The sequence below is a fragment of the Poecile atricapillus genome, chromosome 20, assembly GCF_030490865.1.
Source record: "Poecile atricapillus isolate bPoeAtr1 chromosome 20, bPoeAtr1.hap1, whole genome shotgun sequence".
NCBI lineage: Eukaryota > Metazoa > Chordata > Aves > Passeriformes > Paridae > Poecile > Poecile atricapillus.
Window position 1 is genome coordinate 10,187,686 of NC_081268.1, and position 15,460 is coordinate 10,203,145.

Here is a 15,460-nt window from a genome sequence, read left to right on the forward strand (position 1 = left end):
GCCCCGCCCTCAGGAGACCGCCCCACTTCCCGGCGTGCCCTGCGCGACCCGGAAGTGGTTGTGAGGCGCCGGAGCCCGAGCGCGGCGGGTCCCGTCCTGTTCGCGTTCTCCGGTTCCTGTTCCCAGGCTTGTTCTCGCTCCCTGGTCCTGTTCCCGGTGCCGCTCCCGCCATGGCCACCGCGCGGGCACCGGCGGTGCGCGCCGGGGCCCGGCCCCCCGAGGTGAGTGTCTGGGAGATGGGGGCGGCTCCGGGCCCGTTCCCCGCAGGAGCGGGAGAGGCCGCGGGGGTCGCGGCTGCTGTCGCTGTTTGGGGTTTGGGATGCTCCGGTGACACCAGAGCGATTTAAAGGAGCCCGAAGGCTCAAGTGTTTTCCTGCGTTTTCACACAATCCTGATTGTTCTCCCGGGAAGTTTGTGTGAGGCTCCCCTTCGGATGGGTTCACTTTCCCCAGCTTTGCAGGGAGGGCTCTGGGAGCTGGAGGATGGCATTGCTTCAGCTGTGCTGGCACTCAGCAGGAGGAAAAGCTTCGTGTTCTAAAGTTTTTTCAAAAAACTCTACAGATAAGAAATAATAAGGACACTACACTGCCTGATTTAAGCAATTTAATGTGGTATTTTATTTTTGCACCTTGGCCTTCGGGCAAAAACTTCAATATCCAGTGGCTGCTCCATCCCTGGCAGTGTCCCAGGCCAGGCTGGACAGGATTTGGAGCAGCCTGGGATGGCAGAAGTTGTCCCTGCCATGGCTGGGAGTGGAATTGCATGGGCTTTAATGCTCCTGCCGACCCAGGCCAGTCTGGGATTCTGAGACGCTCCTTGCACGGTGCCCGTGTTTTCCTGGCACAGCTGGGCTCTGTGGCAGAGCCAGGCTGTTTGTTGGCTGCTCTGCCCCCAGACACACTCCACACTCTGCCTCTCCTGCAGCCCCCCAAGGCCAAGCCTGCAGAGGAGGGCGAGGCACCCCCGGCCAAGCGGGCGCCCATCTTCTACGGGAGCCTGGAGGAGAAGGAGCGGGAGCGCCTGGCCAAGGGAGAGTCGGGGCTGCTGGGCAAGGAGGGCATGAAGGCTGCCATGGAGGCTGGGAACATCAACATCAGCAGTGGTGAGGAGTGCAAACACCCTTTGTTATCCCTCCCTGCAGATGTGTCACTTCCAAATGTCTCTGCTTGCTCTCTGGGCATCACCTGGAGCCAGTCAGGGATGGGTGGCTCCTTGCTTGGATCTTCCCATTTGGGAGGGATCTGGGGGCAGGGAGGTTCTGGAACAGGGAGGGTGTGGAGTGTCTCTCTCTGGAGACATCCCAAACCCAGCTGGACATTTCTGTGTCACCTGCTGTGGTGACAGAGCTGGGCAGGGGGATGCAGTGGGTGATGTGCAGAGGTCCCTCCCGGCCCCAGCTGCTGTGTGAGCCGTGGTGGCTCCGTGTGCTCAGGCTGTGTCTGTGCCCAGGGGAGGTGTTTGACCTCGAGGACCACATGAGTGAGCGCCAGGCCGAGGTGCTGGCAGAGTTCGAGCGCCGCAAGCGCGCCCGGCAGATCAACGTCTCCACGGATGACTCCGAGGTCAAGGCCTGCCTGAGGGCCCTGGGCGAGCCCATCACGCTCTTCGGAGAGGGGCCTGCGGAGCGCAGGGAGAGGTGCTGTGTCTGCAAACAGGGAACGGCCACTCAGCAAATCCCTCAGGATCTCCTGGCAGCTGGGGTGCAGCGAGCCCTGCCAGGCAGCAGTGCTGTGCCACCTGGCAGAGCTGGGGGTGCTCAGTCTGGGGAAGAGGAGGCTCCAGAGAGAAGTTAGAGCCCCTGCCAGGGCTGAAAGGGGCTTCAGGGGAGCTGGAGAGGGCCTTGGGACGAGGGATGGCGACACAGGATACAGGGAATGGCTTCCCACTGTCAGATAGGATACTGGGAGTGAATTGTTCCCTGGCAGGATGGGCAGGCCCTGGCATAGGGTGCCCAGAGCAGCTGGGGCTGCCTCTGGATGCCTGGAAGTGTCCAAGGCCAGGCTGGACAGGGCTGGGAGCAGCTGGGACAGTGGGAGGGGTCCCTGCCATGGCAGGAGTGGGACACGATGGGCTTTAAGGTCTCTTCCAACCCAACCCAGTCTCAGTTTCTGTTCTAAGAACCTCAAGGCAGGGGGAATGTCACACTGGTATTTGTAAGGTGAGCTGAGAATTCACTGACTAAATCTGGCTTCATGATTTCTTTTTCAGGTTAAGGAACATCCTCTCGGTGGTCGGCACAGATGCGTTAAAAAAGACCAGGAAAGATGATGACAGGTCAAAAAAGTCTAAAGAAGAGGTAAAGGTGTCTACTGACCTCTCAGTGCTGAGGGAGGGATGGTATATCCAGGACTCCTGGCTTTGGCCAGCCTGTGGATTCCCATGTCATCCCTTCAGGGATGTGTTGCCCATTTCTGCAAACCTGTGCCAATGTCTGGTCTCAGTGTGGAGCACCAAGAGTGGCTTTTACTCACAGACCAAGCTCTGTGCTGCACTCAGTGTGCAAACCAGGAGAGCAGGCATGTGGGCTGTTACCTACTGTAGCAAGTCCCTTACTTGGGAAGAAAAAAATTCCTGCTGCTGCATTTGTTTCTGCTTCAGAACTTCTGTTTCTGTCTCTCCTCTGAGTCTATTTTACCTTATTATTTTTGAGCTGTAGTGTAAGAAATAATTTCTGCAGCTGTGGGCTTTCTCTTTACTGGGTGATGTGTAAACAAGGAGGGGGTTACATGTCAGTAAATGCAGATGAGTCAGGGTTCAGCTGGAATGTTGAGTGAAGTGGCAGCACGTCAGGATTGGATATGTAGGGCAGAGAGTTTGATTTATCTCTCCAAATCCCTTTTCCTGGGGCTTACAGTTGTGCAGAAGGCCCTTAAAAATAAGCAAGAGCATAGCAGGGTTTGGGGGCAGGTGCTGGGAGGAGCTGAGGGGAATGAACGCAGGGGCAGCAGCACCAGAGCTTTTCCATCAGTTTTATTCCTGTTTTTACAGTATCAGCAAACCTGGTACCACGAGGGCCCACGCAGTCTGAAAACAGCCAGGCTGTGGCTGGCCAACTACTCCCTCCCCAGGTGAGAGAAAACAGCACAGAGAAGGAGGGAGGTGCAGCCATTTGTCAAATCCAAGTGCAGATCCCACTGTGGGTAGCACGAGAACTCCAGGGAGTGGGGAGACAAGTCCTATGAGCCCAGAGTTTGAACTCTCAGGGACTGATCCAGCCTTAGCCCAGTTTGGGGGAAGAGCAGGGAAAAGGCATTTCCAGCAGCAGGGCAGGGGCAATGCTGGGGGTTGTCACCCCACCTTTGCTCTCCCCAGGGCAGCGAAGCGGCTGGAGGAGGCCCGGCTGCTGAAGGAGATTCCTGAGGCCACCAGGACATCCCAGAGGCAGGAGCTGCACAAATCCCTGCGGGTAGGTTTGGCAGCTGCTCCACTGCTGTGTTCACTAGGTTTGGCAGCTGCTCCACTGCTGTGTTCACTAGGTTTGGCTGCTGCTCCACTGCTGTGTTCACTAGGTTTGGCAGCTGCTCCACTGCTGTGTTCACTAGGTTTGGCTGATCCACCTCAGCAGGAATTCAACTGTCTCTGAAGCAGCTCCTCCTTTTGAGTGTGATTTTCCCAGGGCTTCTGCCTCCTCCTGTGCACATTTTCCTCCCTCACCTCAAGCTTTGGCTGGGGATAGCTCTGGGCTGGTTGCAGTTTTGTCATTTATTGATGGTTTTCTTTGTGTTTTTTACAGTCCTTGAATAACTTCTGCAGTCAGATCGGGGACGATCGCCCGCTGTCGTACTGCCACTTCAGCCCCAACTCCAAACTCCTGGCCACAGCCTGCTGGTGAGACTGCCTTGGCAGCACCTGCTTTGGGGGCTGGGAGAGCACAGGAATGTTTTTGGAGGCTTGGGAATTGGGAGAGGCTGCTTCTTCCCACTCTGAGCTTGCATCACTTCATTTTAGAGCTGAGCAGAGATTCATTGATCTGAGCTGGTTGAACAAGGAACATTGGTCTGTTCCTCGATGTTCTTTCTCCACTGACATCAGTTTCTTTTCTTCCACAGGAGTGGGCTGTGCAAGCTCTGGTCTGTGCCCGACTGCAACCTGGTTCACACCTTGCGAGGTAGCAAGCGGCTCTCACTGGGGCTTTTGGTTCTCTCTGTGCTGAGCTCCCACATCTGAATTGCTTTGTGATTTAAAATGTTGTGTTTGGGCAGATTTTTGTCTTACTGAAAGCATCCCTTGGCTTGGGAGCATGGGAATGTGTCATATAATGAGAAGGGAGGCCTGGCCTTTAGCTCAAACCTCAACTCCAAGTTTGCTGTTTCTATTTCTGACGAGTTTTGTTTGGTTTCCAAACCTGGTTTGAGTTACTTGAGTTACAAACAGCAGGAGTTTTGGGCAGGTCACTTGATAACAGTGAAGTTCTTTGAGCAGAGGTAACAACTTGGACTAAATGCAGATGTGAGGACAAGTCCTTTGATTCATGATGTTGAATTTTGTCTGCACTTTGAGGATTCCACACCTTGATCTTGGATGCTCCTGGAAGTGCAGTTTGGCTGGGGGTGACAGGGCAATGTCACCCAGCACTGAGGACACAGTGACAGTGTCCACTGGCACCTCCCTCACCAGTACCAAGGAAATGCTGATTTTCTGAAGAACTGACCGAGGTCCCGTGTCAGAATCTGAATTTTGGTTTTCCTTGCCCATCAGGACACAGCACCAATGTGGGGGCAATCGTGTTCCACCCCAAGGCCACGGTGTCCCTGGACAAGAAGGATGTCAGCCTTGCCTCGTGTGCAGCCGATGGCTCCGTCAAACTCTGGAACCTGGAAAGGTCAGACCTGTTCCAGATGTGCACAGCTGCAACATTGCTGTGCTAGGGTTTATTCTGTGTTCCTCCAGCCATTTACCATCCTCCTGCCAGACCCTTGTGGCCAGTGGTCAATGGTTTGTTGTGTGTTTCAGCGATGAGCCGGTGGCAGACATCGAGGGACACAGCATGAGAGTGGCCCGTGTGATGTGGCACCCGTCTGGGAGGTTCCTGGGCACCACCTGGTATGGACACCTGGGCACTGGCTTTCAGAATGACCACAGGCTGCCCTGCTGCTGACCATGGCTGGGCTGTTGCAGTGTCAGTGACTGCAGGTCACTGGGATTCCCTGTGTGAGACACTGTTGGTCTCAGGTGGGAATAAAATGCTGCCAGAGTTGGTGAAATAACCTGTTGTTCTCCCTGGAATTACACAGAGACCAGGGGAAACAGCCTCAAGTTACACCAGGGAAGGTTTAGGTTGGATATGGGGGGAAAAAATGTCTCCACAGAAAGGGTGGTCAGGCACTGGAACAGGTTACCCAGGGTGGAGTCACCATCCTGGAAATGTTCAAAAAACATGGGATGTGGCGCCTGGGGACATGGGTTAGTGGTGGATGTGATGGTGCTGGGTTCACACTTGGACTTGATGGTCCTGGAGGGCTTTTCCAACCTGAATGACTCCGTGGTTTAACCAGTGCCTTGTTCTTGCAGCTACGATCACTCGTGGCGCCTGTGGGACCTGGAGGCCCAGGAGGAGATCCTGCACCAGGAGGGGCACAGCAAGGGGGTCTACGACATCGCCTTCCACACCGACGGCTCCCTGGCTGGCACAGGGTGAGCTGCCCTTGGCTCTGCATGGCTGGGAAGTGAGATTTCTGCTGGGGGATTGGCTTCCCACTGCCAGAGGGCAGGGACAGATGGGATATTGGGGAGGAATTGTTCCCTGGAAGGGAGGTGAGGCCCTGGCACAGGGTGCCCAGAGAAGCTGTGGCTGCCTCTGGATCCCTGGAAAATTCCAAGGCCAGGCTGGGCAGGGCTTGGAGCAACCCGAGGATAGTGAAAGGTGTCCCTGCCCATGGCCAGGATGAGCTTTAGGGTCATTGTGCAATCTGTGATTGCAGAGGCCTGGATGCCTTTGGCCGGGTGTGGGACCTGCGCACAGGCCGCTGTATCATGTTCCTGGAAGGGCACCTGAAGGAGATCTACGGGATCAACTTCTCCCCAAACGGGTAAGGAGGGAGCTGGCACTGATGTGGGAGCTCTGGGTGTAAACCCCACTCCCTAAACACTGCTCTGCTTCCTTGGCAGGTACCACGTGGCCACGGGCAGTGGGGACAACACCTGCAAGGTGTGGGACCTGCGGCAGAGGAAGTGCATCTACACCATCCCTGCCCACCAGAACCTGGTCACCGGCGTCAGGTTCGAACGTGAGTCCCTGCTGCTCCCTGTCCCTGCCCCTCCAGCAGCTCCAATCCACACCTGCAGCTCAGCAAGGCCTGTGCTGGTAAGCAGAGATGTCATGTTTTCATTTGCAAGCCTCACTTGTCGCCTTTTCCCCTCCTGTGCAGCCAACCACGGCAATTTCCTGCTGACGGGCGCCTACGACAACACGGCCAAGATCTGGACCCACCCTGGCTGGTCCCCGCTCAAGACTCTGGCGGGGCACGAGGGGAAGGTGATGGGCCTGGACATCTCCCTGGATGGACAGCTCATTGCCACCTGCTCCTACGACAGAACCTTCAAGCTCTGGACAGCCGAGTAGCTCAGAGGGGGCCGGTTATGGACTGGGATGGGGACGTTAATGACTTCTGGTTACTTTTTTATATTAAAGAAAAAAATAGGAATCCAATATGTTACAGCAGCTGCAGTCATGGCTGCTCTGCTTTGTGTTGAAGCACCAGTGTTGGCCTGAGCCTCTCTGGTGCCTCCCTGTCACTCACAAACCAACCAGCAGCTGGGCACGGTCTGGCTGCTGCAGACAGCGAGGCCGGTGGGCCCAAGCCCTTGAGGCACAGCATGGCCAGGCAGGGGGCAAGGGAAGGGACAAGGGAATGATCCCAGCTCATTGAGGGATGCTGGGTTTGCTGAGATGAGGCAGGGCCACTCCAATCTCCCACCTCCAGGCTCTGCTTTCCTAAGGTGGGTGAGATGCTCAAGTTCCCTTGGAGAGGGGGGTTGTCTGAGGGCTGTCTAATGCTGTGAACCTGAAGAGCTCCCAAGAGGTCTCTGCCTGCAGCACAAGGGTTACTGAGAACCTGCTGCTCTGGCAGGGCTTGGCAGGCAAACAAACACCTTTGTGTTTGGCCCAGGGAGGGACTCACCCTCACCTCCAGGTTTAACTCCAAACTGCCCACAATTCCCCTTCAATAGGGAGTTTGGCTTTGGGGAGAATGGGGACCTAGAGCTGGGTGTGAGCTCGGCTCTCTGGGGCTGGGGGTGTCCCTGTGGGGTTAAATGGGAGCATCCCGCGTCCCTCTGCTGGGGCTGTCCCTGTGCTGGGGCTCCACGGGAGCCCCTCAGTGCCATGTGGCGCTGGCAGAGGTGAGGCGGGGCAGCCGTCGGGAAAGGTTTGTGAAGAAGAAAGGTTTGTGAAGAAGAAAGGTTTGTGAAGAAGAAAGGTTTGTGAAGAAGAAAGGTTTGTGAAGAGCCGCGTCCCTGCGCTGGGGCAGCCCCGCGGCCCGGCTCGGCCGCACCGCGCCCTCAGCGGGGCCAGGCCCGTCCCGCCCGTGCCGCTGCCGGTTCCCGGCTCCCGGCTCCCGGCGGGGCCGGCCCGGGGCGGAGCCGAGCCCGGAGCGCCGAGCGCGGCCGGGCGGGGCCGCCGCCCCCGCGGCAGGTGCGGGCACAGCATGGCCCGAGCCGAGCGGCTGAGGGTGAGCGGGGGAGCTGGGGGGAGCCCGGGGCTGGGGGGAGCCCGGGGCTGGGGGGAGCCCGGGGCTGGGGGGAGCCCGGGGCTGAGGGGAGCCCGGGGCTGAGGGGAGCCCGGGGCTGGGGGGAGCCCGGGGCTGGGGGGAGCCCGGGGCTGGGGGGCTCCGGCGGGACGGGACGGGGCTGTCTCGGGGCTGGAAGGGCTGCTGGCTGGGTATGAGCGTCCCTGGGGGTGTGGGGCCACAGGGGTCCCTGGCAGGGTGCGGGGCCATGCGGGTGCTTCCCACGGGGAGCTGGGTTCTCTAAAGGAACCCCTGGCGCGTGTGGGGGTCCCTGGCAGGGTGTGGGGTCCCTGGCGGGTGTGGGGGTCCGTGGGGGTGTGTGTGGGTCCCTGGCAGGGTGTGGAGTCCGTGGGTGGTTCCCATGGGGAGCTCGGTTCTCTAAAGGAACCCCTGGCGGGTGTGGGCCCAGCCAAGGATGGGGATGGGGGCTCTGCGAGGGGCTCCTGGCAGGTGCAGGGTGTTCAGGGATCCCCGCTGGGGAAGGGCTCTCTGTGGGGTGGTGCAGGGGGCCAGGAAGGGATGAGTGTGGCTGTGGGGTGGTGCAGGGGGCCGGGAAGGGATGAGTGTGGCTGTGGGGTGGTGCAGGGGGCCGGGAAGGGATGAGTGTGGCTGTGGGGTGGTGCAGGGGGTCGGGAAGGGATGAGTGTGGCTGTGGGGTGGTGCAGGGGGCCGGGAAGGGATGAGTGTGGCTGTGGGGTGGTGCAGGGGGTCGGGAAGGGATGAGTGTGGCTGTGGGGTGGTGTAGGGGGCCGGGAAGGGATGAGTGTGGCTGTGGGGTGGTGTAGGGGGCCGGGAAGGGATGAGTGTGGCTGTGGGGTGGTGCAGGGGGCCGGGAAGGGATGAGTGTGGCTGTGGGGTGGTGCAGGGGGCCGGGAAGGGATGAGTGTGGCTGTGGGGTGGTGCAGGGGGCTCAGGGTCCCGTCCATCACCCGCTGCTCCGTGTCCCAGAACAAGCTGGTGGAGCGCTGCGAGCGGCTCCAGCTGCAGAGCGCGGCCATCGCCCGGCACGTGGATGAGGTGCTGCCTGCCAAAGACCAGGGAGTCCTGGTGAGTCCCTGGGGCTGGCCCTGCCTGCTCCCTGCTCGCCATTCCCGGCAGGGATGCTCAGCTCGGGATGGGGAAATGGAGTGCCAGGGTGTGCCTGCAATTTCTGCTTCATTTGCCTAAAAAATGTGCACAGACAATGGTGTGAGCATACAGCAGTCAAGCATCTTACTAGGATCAGTGCCTTAGAATTCCTGGGTTTATTTGTTTCTTGCTCTCTCTGAGAATGAGGACAAAGGACAGGTATGATTCTGTCAGATAGAGTCACAGAATCCCAGACTGGTTTGGGTTGGAAGGAGCTTTAAAGGCCACCCAGTTCCAATCCTCTACCATGGGCAGGGACACCTTCCACTATCTCAGATTGCTCTAAGTTCCATCCAGCCTGGCCTCAGATACTTTCAGGGATCCAGGGGCAGCCACAGCTTCTCTGGGCACCCTGTGCCAGGGCCTCACCACCCTTGCAGGGAAAATTTCTTCCCGATAATCCCATCCATCCTTGCCCTCTGGCAGCAGGAAATCATTCCCTCCTGACCTGTCTCTCCAGGCTCTTGTCCCAAGCCCCCCTCCTGCTGTCCTGGAGCCCCTTCAGGCTCTAAGTTCTCCCTGGTATCTTTTGACTGAACACCCCCAGCTGTCTCAGCCTGTTCTCCTGTTTCTCACCAATAGTGAATCTGGAGATTTGCTGAGGGACAGGACTCTGGTCCCTTGCAGGCTGTCACTGAGGCAGGGGGCCTTGCTGAGGAGGCAGTGGGGAGGTTTGGCACTGCCATGGTGCCAGGTGCCATGGCCTGGGCTCAGTTAACAGAGTAGCACTAATGGCTGAGCTGCAGGAGAGCCGGCAGAAGCAGCTGGGGCTCCTCTTGGGGCTGGAGCAGGGCTGATGCTCCTGCCGTGTCCTTGCCGTGGCAGAGCGCGGCCAGCGCGGCGCGGGAGCTGGTGATCCAGAGGCTGCTCCTCGTGGGGAAGGCCTGTGAGAACGAGGAGCAGCAGCTGCTGGAGAGGGTCCATGCCGAGGAGGAGCGGGCGCACCAGAGCATCCTCACCCAGCAGGTGCACTGGACAGAGGCTCTGCACAAGCTGGGTGCCCTCCGCACCTACCTGGTGGACATGATCACCAACCTGGATGACCAGGGCCTGCTGGTGAGTACTGTGAGTCAGGCAGCCCAGAGCTGAGCTGCACTTTTTGTTATGGGGCTTAAATGTGGTGTTCAGCAGCTGCTGTGCTGCCAGCAGGGAGGCAGAGGTGGACAGGACATCCTGGCTCAGGGAACCTCCTTGACCTGATCCTCATAAGCCCCTGTGGTTTCCTGGTGGTTCCTAGAGCAGCTGCTCTGCCTGATCCTGTTTTTGCTTGCAATGAGCTCCAGAACAACCCAGGTTCAGGTCTCCAAGCTCTGGGCTTGTAGGTGCCCTTATGCTGGACAGCCAGGACAGTTCTGGGTTGTGAGCTGCTCTTACAACAGTTAGTTGTGCCACCCGTTTTCTAATATCTGGTTTTAATAAAAACTGACCCTTGGAAACACCTGTAGCTCTTCTGGAAAGTCCCCTGTGTTGCCTGGCTTAGCCCTGTTAGGGATATTTGCTGTGCAAAGCAGCCTGTGCTTCCCCTTGCTCAGTTCCTTCTCTGGTTATTGAATCATCTGGGTTCACCCAAGTGATTCCTCTTGTTTTAGACGTGACCAGGACCTCTGCCTTGCCACCACCATGCTCAGCCTCTGCTTCCCACGTGTAAATTTGTGAGGAGGGGAGCAGCAGTTGATCTTGGACAACAGACCCAATCCCACAGAAAGAGGGCAGATGTTCCTTTGGTGGGAAAGGCAGTTCCTGTCCTGCCCCAGCACCTCGGTGTGCACCATAAAGAGGAGAGGTTAGAGAGCAGGATCCTTCTGTCACAGAGAACAGCCACACCCTCAGTTTCTCCTTTTGGAAGGGAATTAGGGGTTCACATGTTCTCCCCCTTGGGTTGTCGGTACTTGTGCCTATCTGGAATGAAGACATGCCATGCCACAGGAAAGCTGAAGGCATGCAAAGTGCACTGCTTGGATTTGAGCAGGGATCAGGTATTTTCTTATCACTTTGCTGTACCTTGAGAGTGCCTCAAGCCCAGCAGGTACAGAAACAACTGGAACTGACCATGAGGTCACCTGACTCTTGGCTTAGTCGCTCTGCAGCCTCCCTCCTTTGCTGAAAGCCCTGGGGTTGTTTGCTGGGAGCACAGGCTGTTCCTGCAGCCTGCCCTGGTGGGGTGGGGACAGAGGGGAATGCAGTGTCCCAGCCACACGTGCCATGTATTGCCTTCAGCCATTCCCACTCATTTTCTGAGCTGGGAAATGGGAAGGGCTGCAGCCAAAGAAAATGGATGTTGGGTGCTCCCCCTTCTCCCCAGGGCTGGTGTTGGGGTGAGGGGTGGCTTCTCTGGGTCAGGAAGGGGAACACTGCTCCCTGGGTGCTGGGTTTGCTGTGTTTGGGGTTTCTTCTGTGGGGATTTAAGCTGTGATGACTCTTTCTCTCCTTGTCCCCAGCGTGCAGAACAAGAGATCTTCGAGAGGTCAGTACCTGGCTGCTCCTGCTCCACACCTGCATCCCCACAGCTCCTGTGCTGTGTGCTGTGACTCAGGCACCCCATGACACCTCTTTTGTCCCTTGTGCTGCTTTTGTTGTGGACAAGGACAGAGCACAGAGATGCCGGCGTGTGCTCTTGTCTCTGCTCCATATGCTGTGCTGCACCTGGAGGTGTTCCATGTGCTTTCCCAGATCAGCAGTCCATGCCTGTGGGAGAACTGCAGCTCCTTAGGAGAGCCCAGGGTTTGCTGGGGGATGGAGCAGGCCTGTGCCAGGCTGTTGGCAGGATGTGGGATGGTCTGTGGTCCATGTGGCTGGCACAGCATCTCCCCAGCTCTGCACGGGCAGGGAGAGCCATGTTCAGGTCTCAGTGTCCCCAACAGCCCTAACAGTGACACTGGGCTGCCCTTCCTGAGGAAGCACCGTGGTGGCTGTGGTTTTATTCAATCTATTTTATTTTATTTCAGTAATTTATTTCTGTGGCTGCTGTGAGGGTGCTGGCCCTGGCTGCACTGTGCTGCCCACAGGGCCTGTGGGGGTATTTGTGCCTGTGGAGAGCACAGAATGTGCCACAGCACATCCCCAGCAGCCTGTGCCACAGCCTGTCCTCACAGCCAGGAGTTCTGCATGTCCTGTGGGCCACAGGAGCCAGCAAACCCCTGGCTCTGTGCTGGGTGAAATCTGGTGTCCTGGCTTGCTCTGTGCCCAGACCGTGGGGCTCTGGCAATGGAGGGCAATCTGATTCTCTGTTTGTTCATTGTGCTCCCCTGGTACCCTGACAGCTGCTCTCAGACACATTTATTTGCCCTGTGTCTGCTGAGTGAGGAGCTGTTGACTCAGGCTGCTGGGATGTGTTTTACAACACTGCAGCCCTTTCACCAGGAACTGTAAGCAGAGCCAACCAAAAGTATCACTCAGGGTGAGAGCTGGCCCAGACAGCCCTGCTGTGGTCTCTCTACAGCCAGAGCTCATCTTTAACCTCCACCATACCTCCTCGTGCTCTTTTAAACACCCCAGCACAATAAATCATTGTGTTTTGAAACAACTCCTGTTTTCCTTTGCTAGGACGGAGGTGGCAGAGGGAATCTTGGAGCCACAGGAGTCCCTGAAGTTAAACTTTAATCAGACCTGTGTTCAGAGTCCACTGCTGCATCGCCTGTGGGCCTGTGCTGTGCTCTGCTGCCTCACAGGTCAGTGTCTTGCTCAGATCTCTCACGCTCCAGGGATTCCTGCACTTTCACTCGAGTTTTTCCCAGAGAAACACCCTTGTGCTGTGTCCAAACTTCCTGACAATGTATCCTGCCCCTCTGCTTTCCCAGCAGTTCCCTGTTTGTTTCTTGGAGCCCATTCAGGGAGGCAGCAGCAGCTGTGAGAGGTTGGGGGCTCCAAGCAGGCTGTGGCTCAGGGAAGAACTGGAGTTTGAAAGGATTGTGTGTTTTATCAGCTCTGTGGCTTTAACGTTTTGTGATTTCTTTTGCTCTTTCCTGGGTCTCTGGGTGACAGCAGTGAAGCTGATGCTGCTGTGGGAATCTCTGTCACAGAAATTTCTGTTCACAACGTTTGGCACTGGTCTGCTGGGGACTTTGTGGGGTAGATTTCATCTGTGGGTTCCCTGTGGTGACCACTGAGCTGTGAGTAGATGGAGCAGCGTTCTGATCACAAGCTGAGGTTGTGGCTGTGCAGGAGCTGGTGGCTCTAGAGGTGTTTGTGCTCTGGCTCAGCTCCTGGCTGTACAGCTGAGGCTGCACTGGAGGCATTTGCCAGGCCACTGACAGGCTCTGGGACCGGTTTACCTGGTTGTTGCTGGCTGTGTTAAGCAAGGAAAGACATTTTTCCTCCGGCTGTGATGTTGCTTGGTCTCCTCAGGAGCAGGTGAGTCCCCTGGGCATCAGCCTCATCTCTGCTTCACAAATTTCGAGCCTGAAGGACACACTTGTGCAATTCCACAGCCTGCAGACCCACAGAGGGGTCTCAGGGGGAAGGAAGCATGCAGCCAGGGCAGGGCACCGTGATCTTAGAGGTCTTTTCCAATCTTGACAGTCCTGTGATTCCGTGATTGTGCAGACCCACAGTGGGTGCTGTGCCCTCTGGCCAGCCTGGGCTGCTCCTGGCTGGGTTTGTGCAGCTGGGCACCCTTTTCTTTCACAGCAAAGCCAGATCCAGTCACAGCCATGCTCAGCTCTGGTGCCACCTCCTTGCACAGCTCCCAGCACCTCAGGGTGGGTAATCAACAGCTGGGGCTCTGTAGCAGGAAAGAGATTTCCCTGCCTGGCCTTCTCCAGTCCTGTTTTTCCGGCTTTGCAGGTTTTCTGCACAAAGCCCTCCCAGTCTTGCCAGGCTCTTGGCTCCCCTGCCTGGGGGAGGAGCAGCCAGGTCCTGTTCACCCACCGTGGGGGTGGGAAAGGACAGGTTTGGATCTCTCCCAAAAGTGGGGTGAACCAAACCTGCTGAGTTCTGTTTTGTGGGGAGTCAGGCAAGGGTCAGAGGAAGATGAGCAGGGCCTTTAGTGCAAGGTGGAGGTGCCTGGTGAGTCTGGGTTTTGGTGAGTCTGCCTTGCTGTGGCACCCAGCCTGAGCCCCCAGCACTGTCACCCTGGGGAGCAGGAGCCCCAGGAGAAGGTCACCCCAGGAGTCCCAGGAGAAGGTGCTTGTGCTTGTGTTCCTCATGGCCATGACTACCTCAGGTGGTCCAGGTGGTGGCCACTGAGTCACTGCTCACCATGTGGCTTCTCTTGCAGGCTCACAGGAGATTCACATCGATGAGAAAACCCTGAGCCCCCACCTCAGCCTGTCAGAAGACAAGAGAACCCTGACCTTCAGCCCCAAGAAAGCAAAGGTGGACTCGGACTGCCCCGAGCGGTTTGACCACTGGCCCAACGCTTTGGCCACTGCACCTTTCCACTCAGGGGTCTGTGCCTGGAAGGTCAGAGTGGAGCAGAGCTGTGCCTACAAGCTGGGGGTTTGCTACAGCTCCGTGCCCAGGAAGGGCTCTGCCAACGAAGGCCGCCTGGGCTTCAACGCCGCCTCCTGGGTGTTCTCACGCTACGACAAAGAATTCCGGTTCCTGCACGCGGGGCAGCCCCAGCCCGTGGAGCTGATCAAGGCCCCGGCAGAGATCGGGGTCCTGCTGGACTTTGCAGGGGGGGAGCTGCTCTTCTACGACCCCGACTCCTGCGCCATCCTTTTCTCCCACCACCAGACCTTCCTGGAGCCCGTCTACCCCGTCTTTGCCGTGGCACACCAGAGCATCTCGCTGGTGCTGTGAGCGGGGTGTGGCTGTGTGTGACTCTGTGTGCTCTGTGCAGTGCCTGGGGGCTGTGACCTGTGTCCAGGGGCTGTCACACAACACCTGCCTTCACACTACACCTGTTCCTCGCCTCTTTTCTGCAGCTTTCCTCTCGTCCCGGAGTCTACACCCCGTGCTGGGGTGAGGGGTCTGGGAATGGCTGGCTGGGCCAGCTGCTCCTAGGTGAATTGTTTGATTTCTGCCCCACCAAAGGCAGCTTTCTGCTCTGCCGGAGAAAAGAGGAGGAATAGTGAGAGATATGGATGGAGACATGGCAGGGAGGAGAGGAGGCCCGTGGAAAGGGACATACCGTGCTCTACAACTCCTTGACAGGAGGGTGGAGCCAGGGGAGGTCAGGCTCTGCTCCAAGCAACAGTGAAAGGACCGCAGGAAACGCCTTCAAGTTGTGCCAGGAGAGGTTTAGGTTGGATAGTGGAGAAAATTTCTTCACTGAAAGGATGGTCAGGCCCTGTCACAGGCTGCCCGAGACAGTGATGGAGTCACCATCCCTGAAGGGGCTTAAAAGCCACTGTGGATGTGGCACTTGAGGACATGGTTTAATAGTGGCCTGGGCAGTGTTGGCAGAACAGTTGGGCTCGATCCTAAAGGCCTTTTCCAGCCTAAATGATTCTGTGAATCCCTGAGAGCTGGAGATGCTTTGGGGAGGAGCAGGGACAGTGCAGGGGCTGTCCCCTGCAGGGAACCATGCTGGGACAGGGACACTGCAGCGAGGGGCTGTGGCCATGTCCAAGCAGAACAAGCAAAGAGCAGCAGAAAGAAACAAAAACCGAGTGCCCCAAGGGAGTGGGGTTTGAGTGTAACGTGGTGCAAACAAGGGGACC

The 15,460-nt window shown here is 57.6% G+C and overlaps 2 protein-coding genes across 3 annotated transcripts; both read left to right on the forward strand.

Moving 5' to 3' along the window:
- Window positions 1-37: 37 nt before the first annotated feature.
- Window positions 38-6,708, forward strand: PRPF4 (pre-mRNA processing factor 4). Of its 2 annotated transcripts, none has more exons than XM_058853520.1 (14): window positions 38-221; window positions 925-1,102; window positions 1,450-1,636; window positions 2,209-2,296; window positions 2,989-3,068; window positions 3,313-3,406; window positions 3,734-3,828; window positions 4,050-4,108; window positions 4,699-4,822; window positions 4,954-5,043; window positions 5,512-5,634; window positions 5,922-6,029; window positions 6,109-6,219; window positions 6,369-6,708. In XM_058853520.1, the coding sequence occupies exons 1-14, from the start codon at window positions 171-173 to the stop codon at window positions 6,691-6,693; spliced, it is 1,713 nt and encodes a 570-aa protein (XP_058709503.1). In that variant the 5' UTR covers window positions 38-170; the 3' UTR covers window positions 6,694-6,708. The 2 variants fall into 2 exon arrangements, with proteins under 2 accessions (XP_058709503.1, XP_058709504.1); XM_058853521.1 differs by having other exon boundaries at window positions 6,109-6,227; window positions 6,369-6,660.
- Window positions 6,709-7,467: 759 nt separating this feature from the next.
- BSPRY (B-box and SPRY domain containing) lies at window positions 7,468-14,826 on the forward strand. The gene is made up of 6 exons (XM_058853522.1): window positions 7,468-7,670; window positions 8,676-8,774; window positions 9,681-9,911; window positions 11,294-11,319; window positions 12,399-12,523; window positions 14,071-14,826. Exons 1-6 carry the CDS (start codon window positions 7,647-7,649, stop codon window positions 14,595-14,597), a joined length of 1,032 nt encoding a protein of 343 aa, XP_058709505.1. The 5' UTR covers window positions 7,468-7,646; the 3' UTR covers window positions 14,598-14,826.
- The last annotated feature ends 634 nt before the right edge of the window (window positions 14,827-15,460 follow it).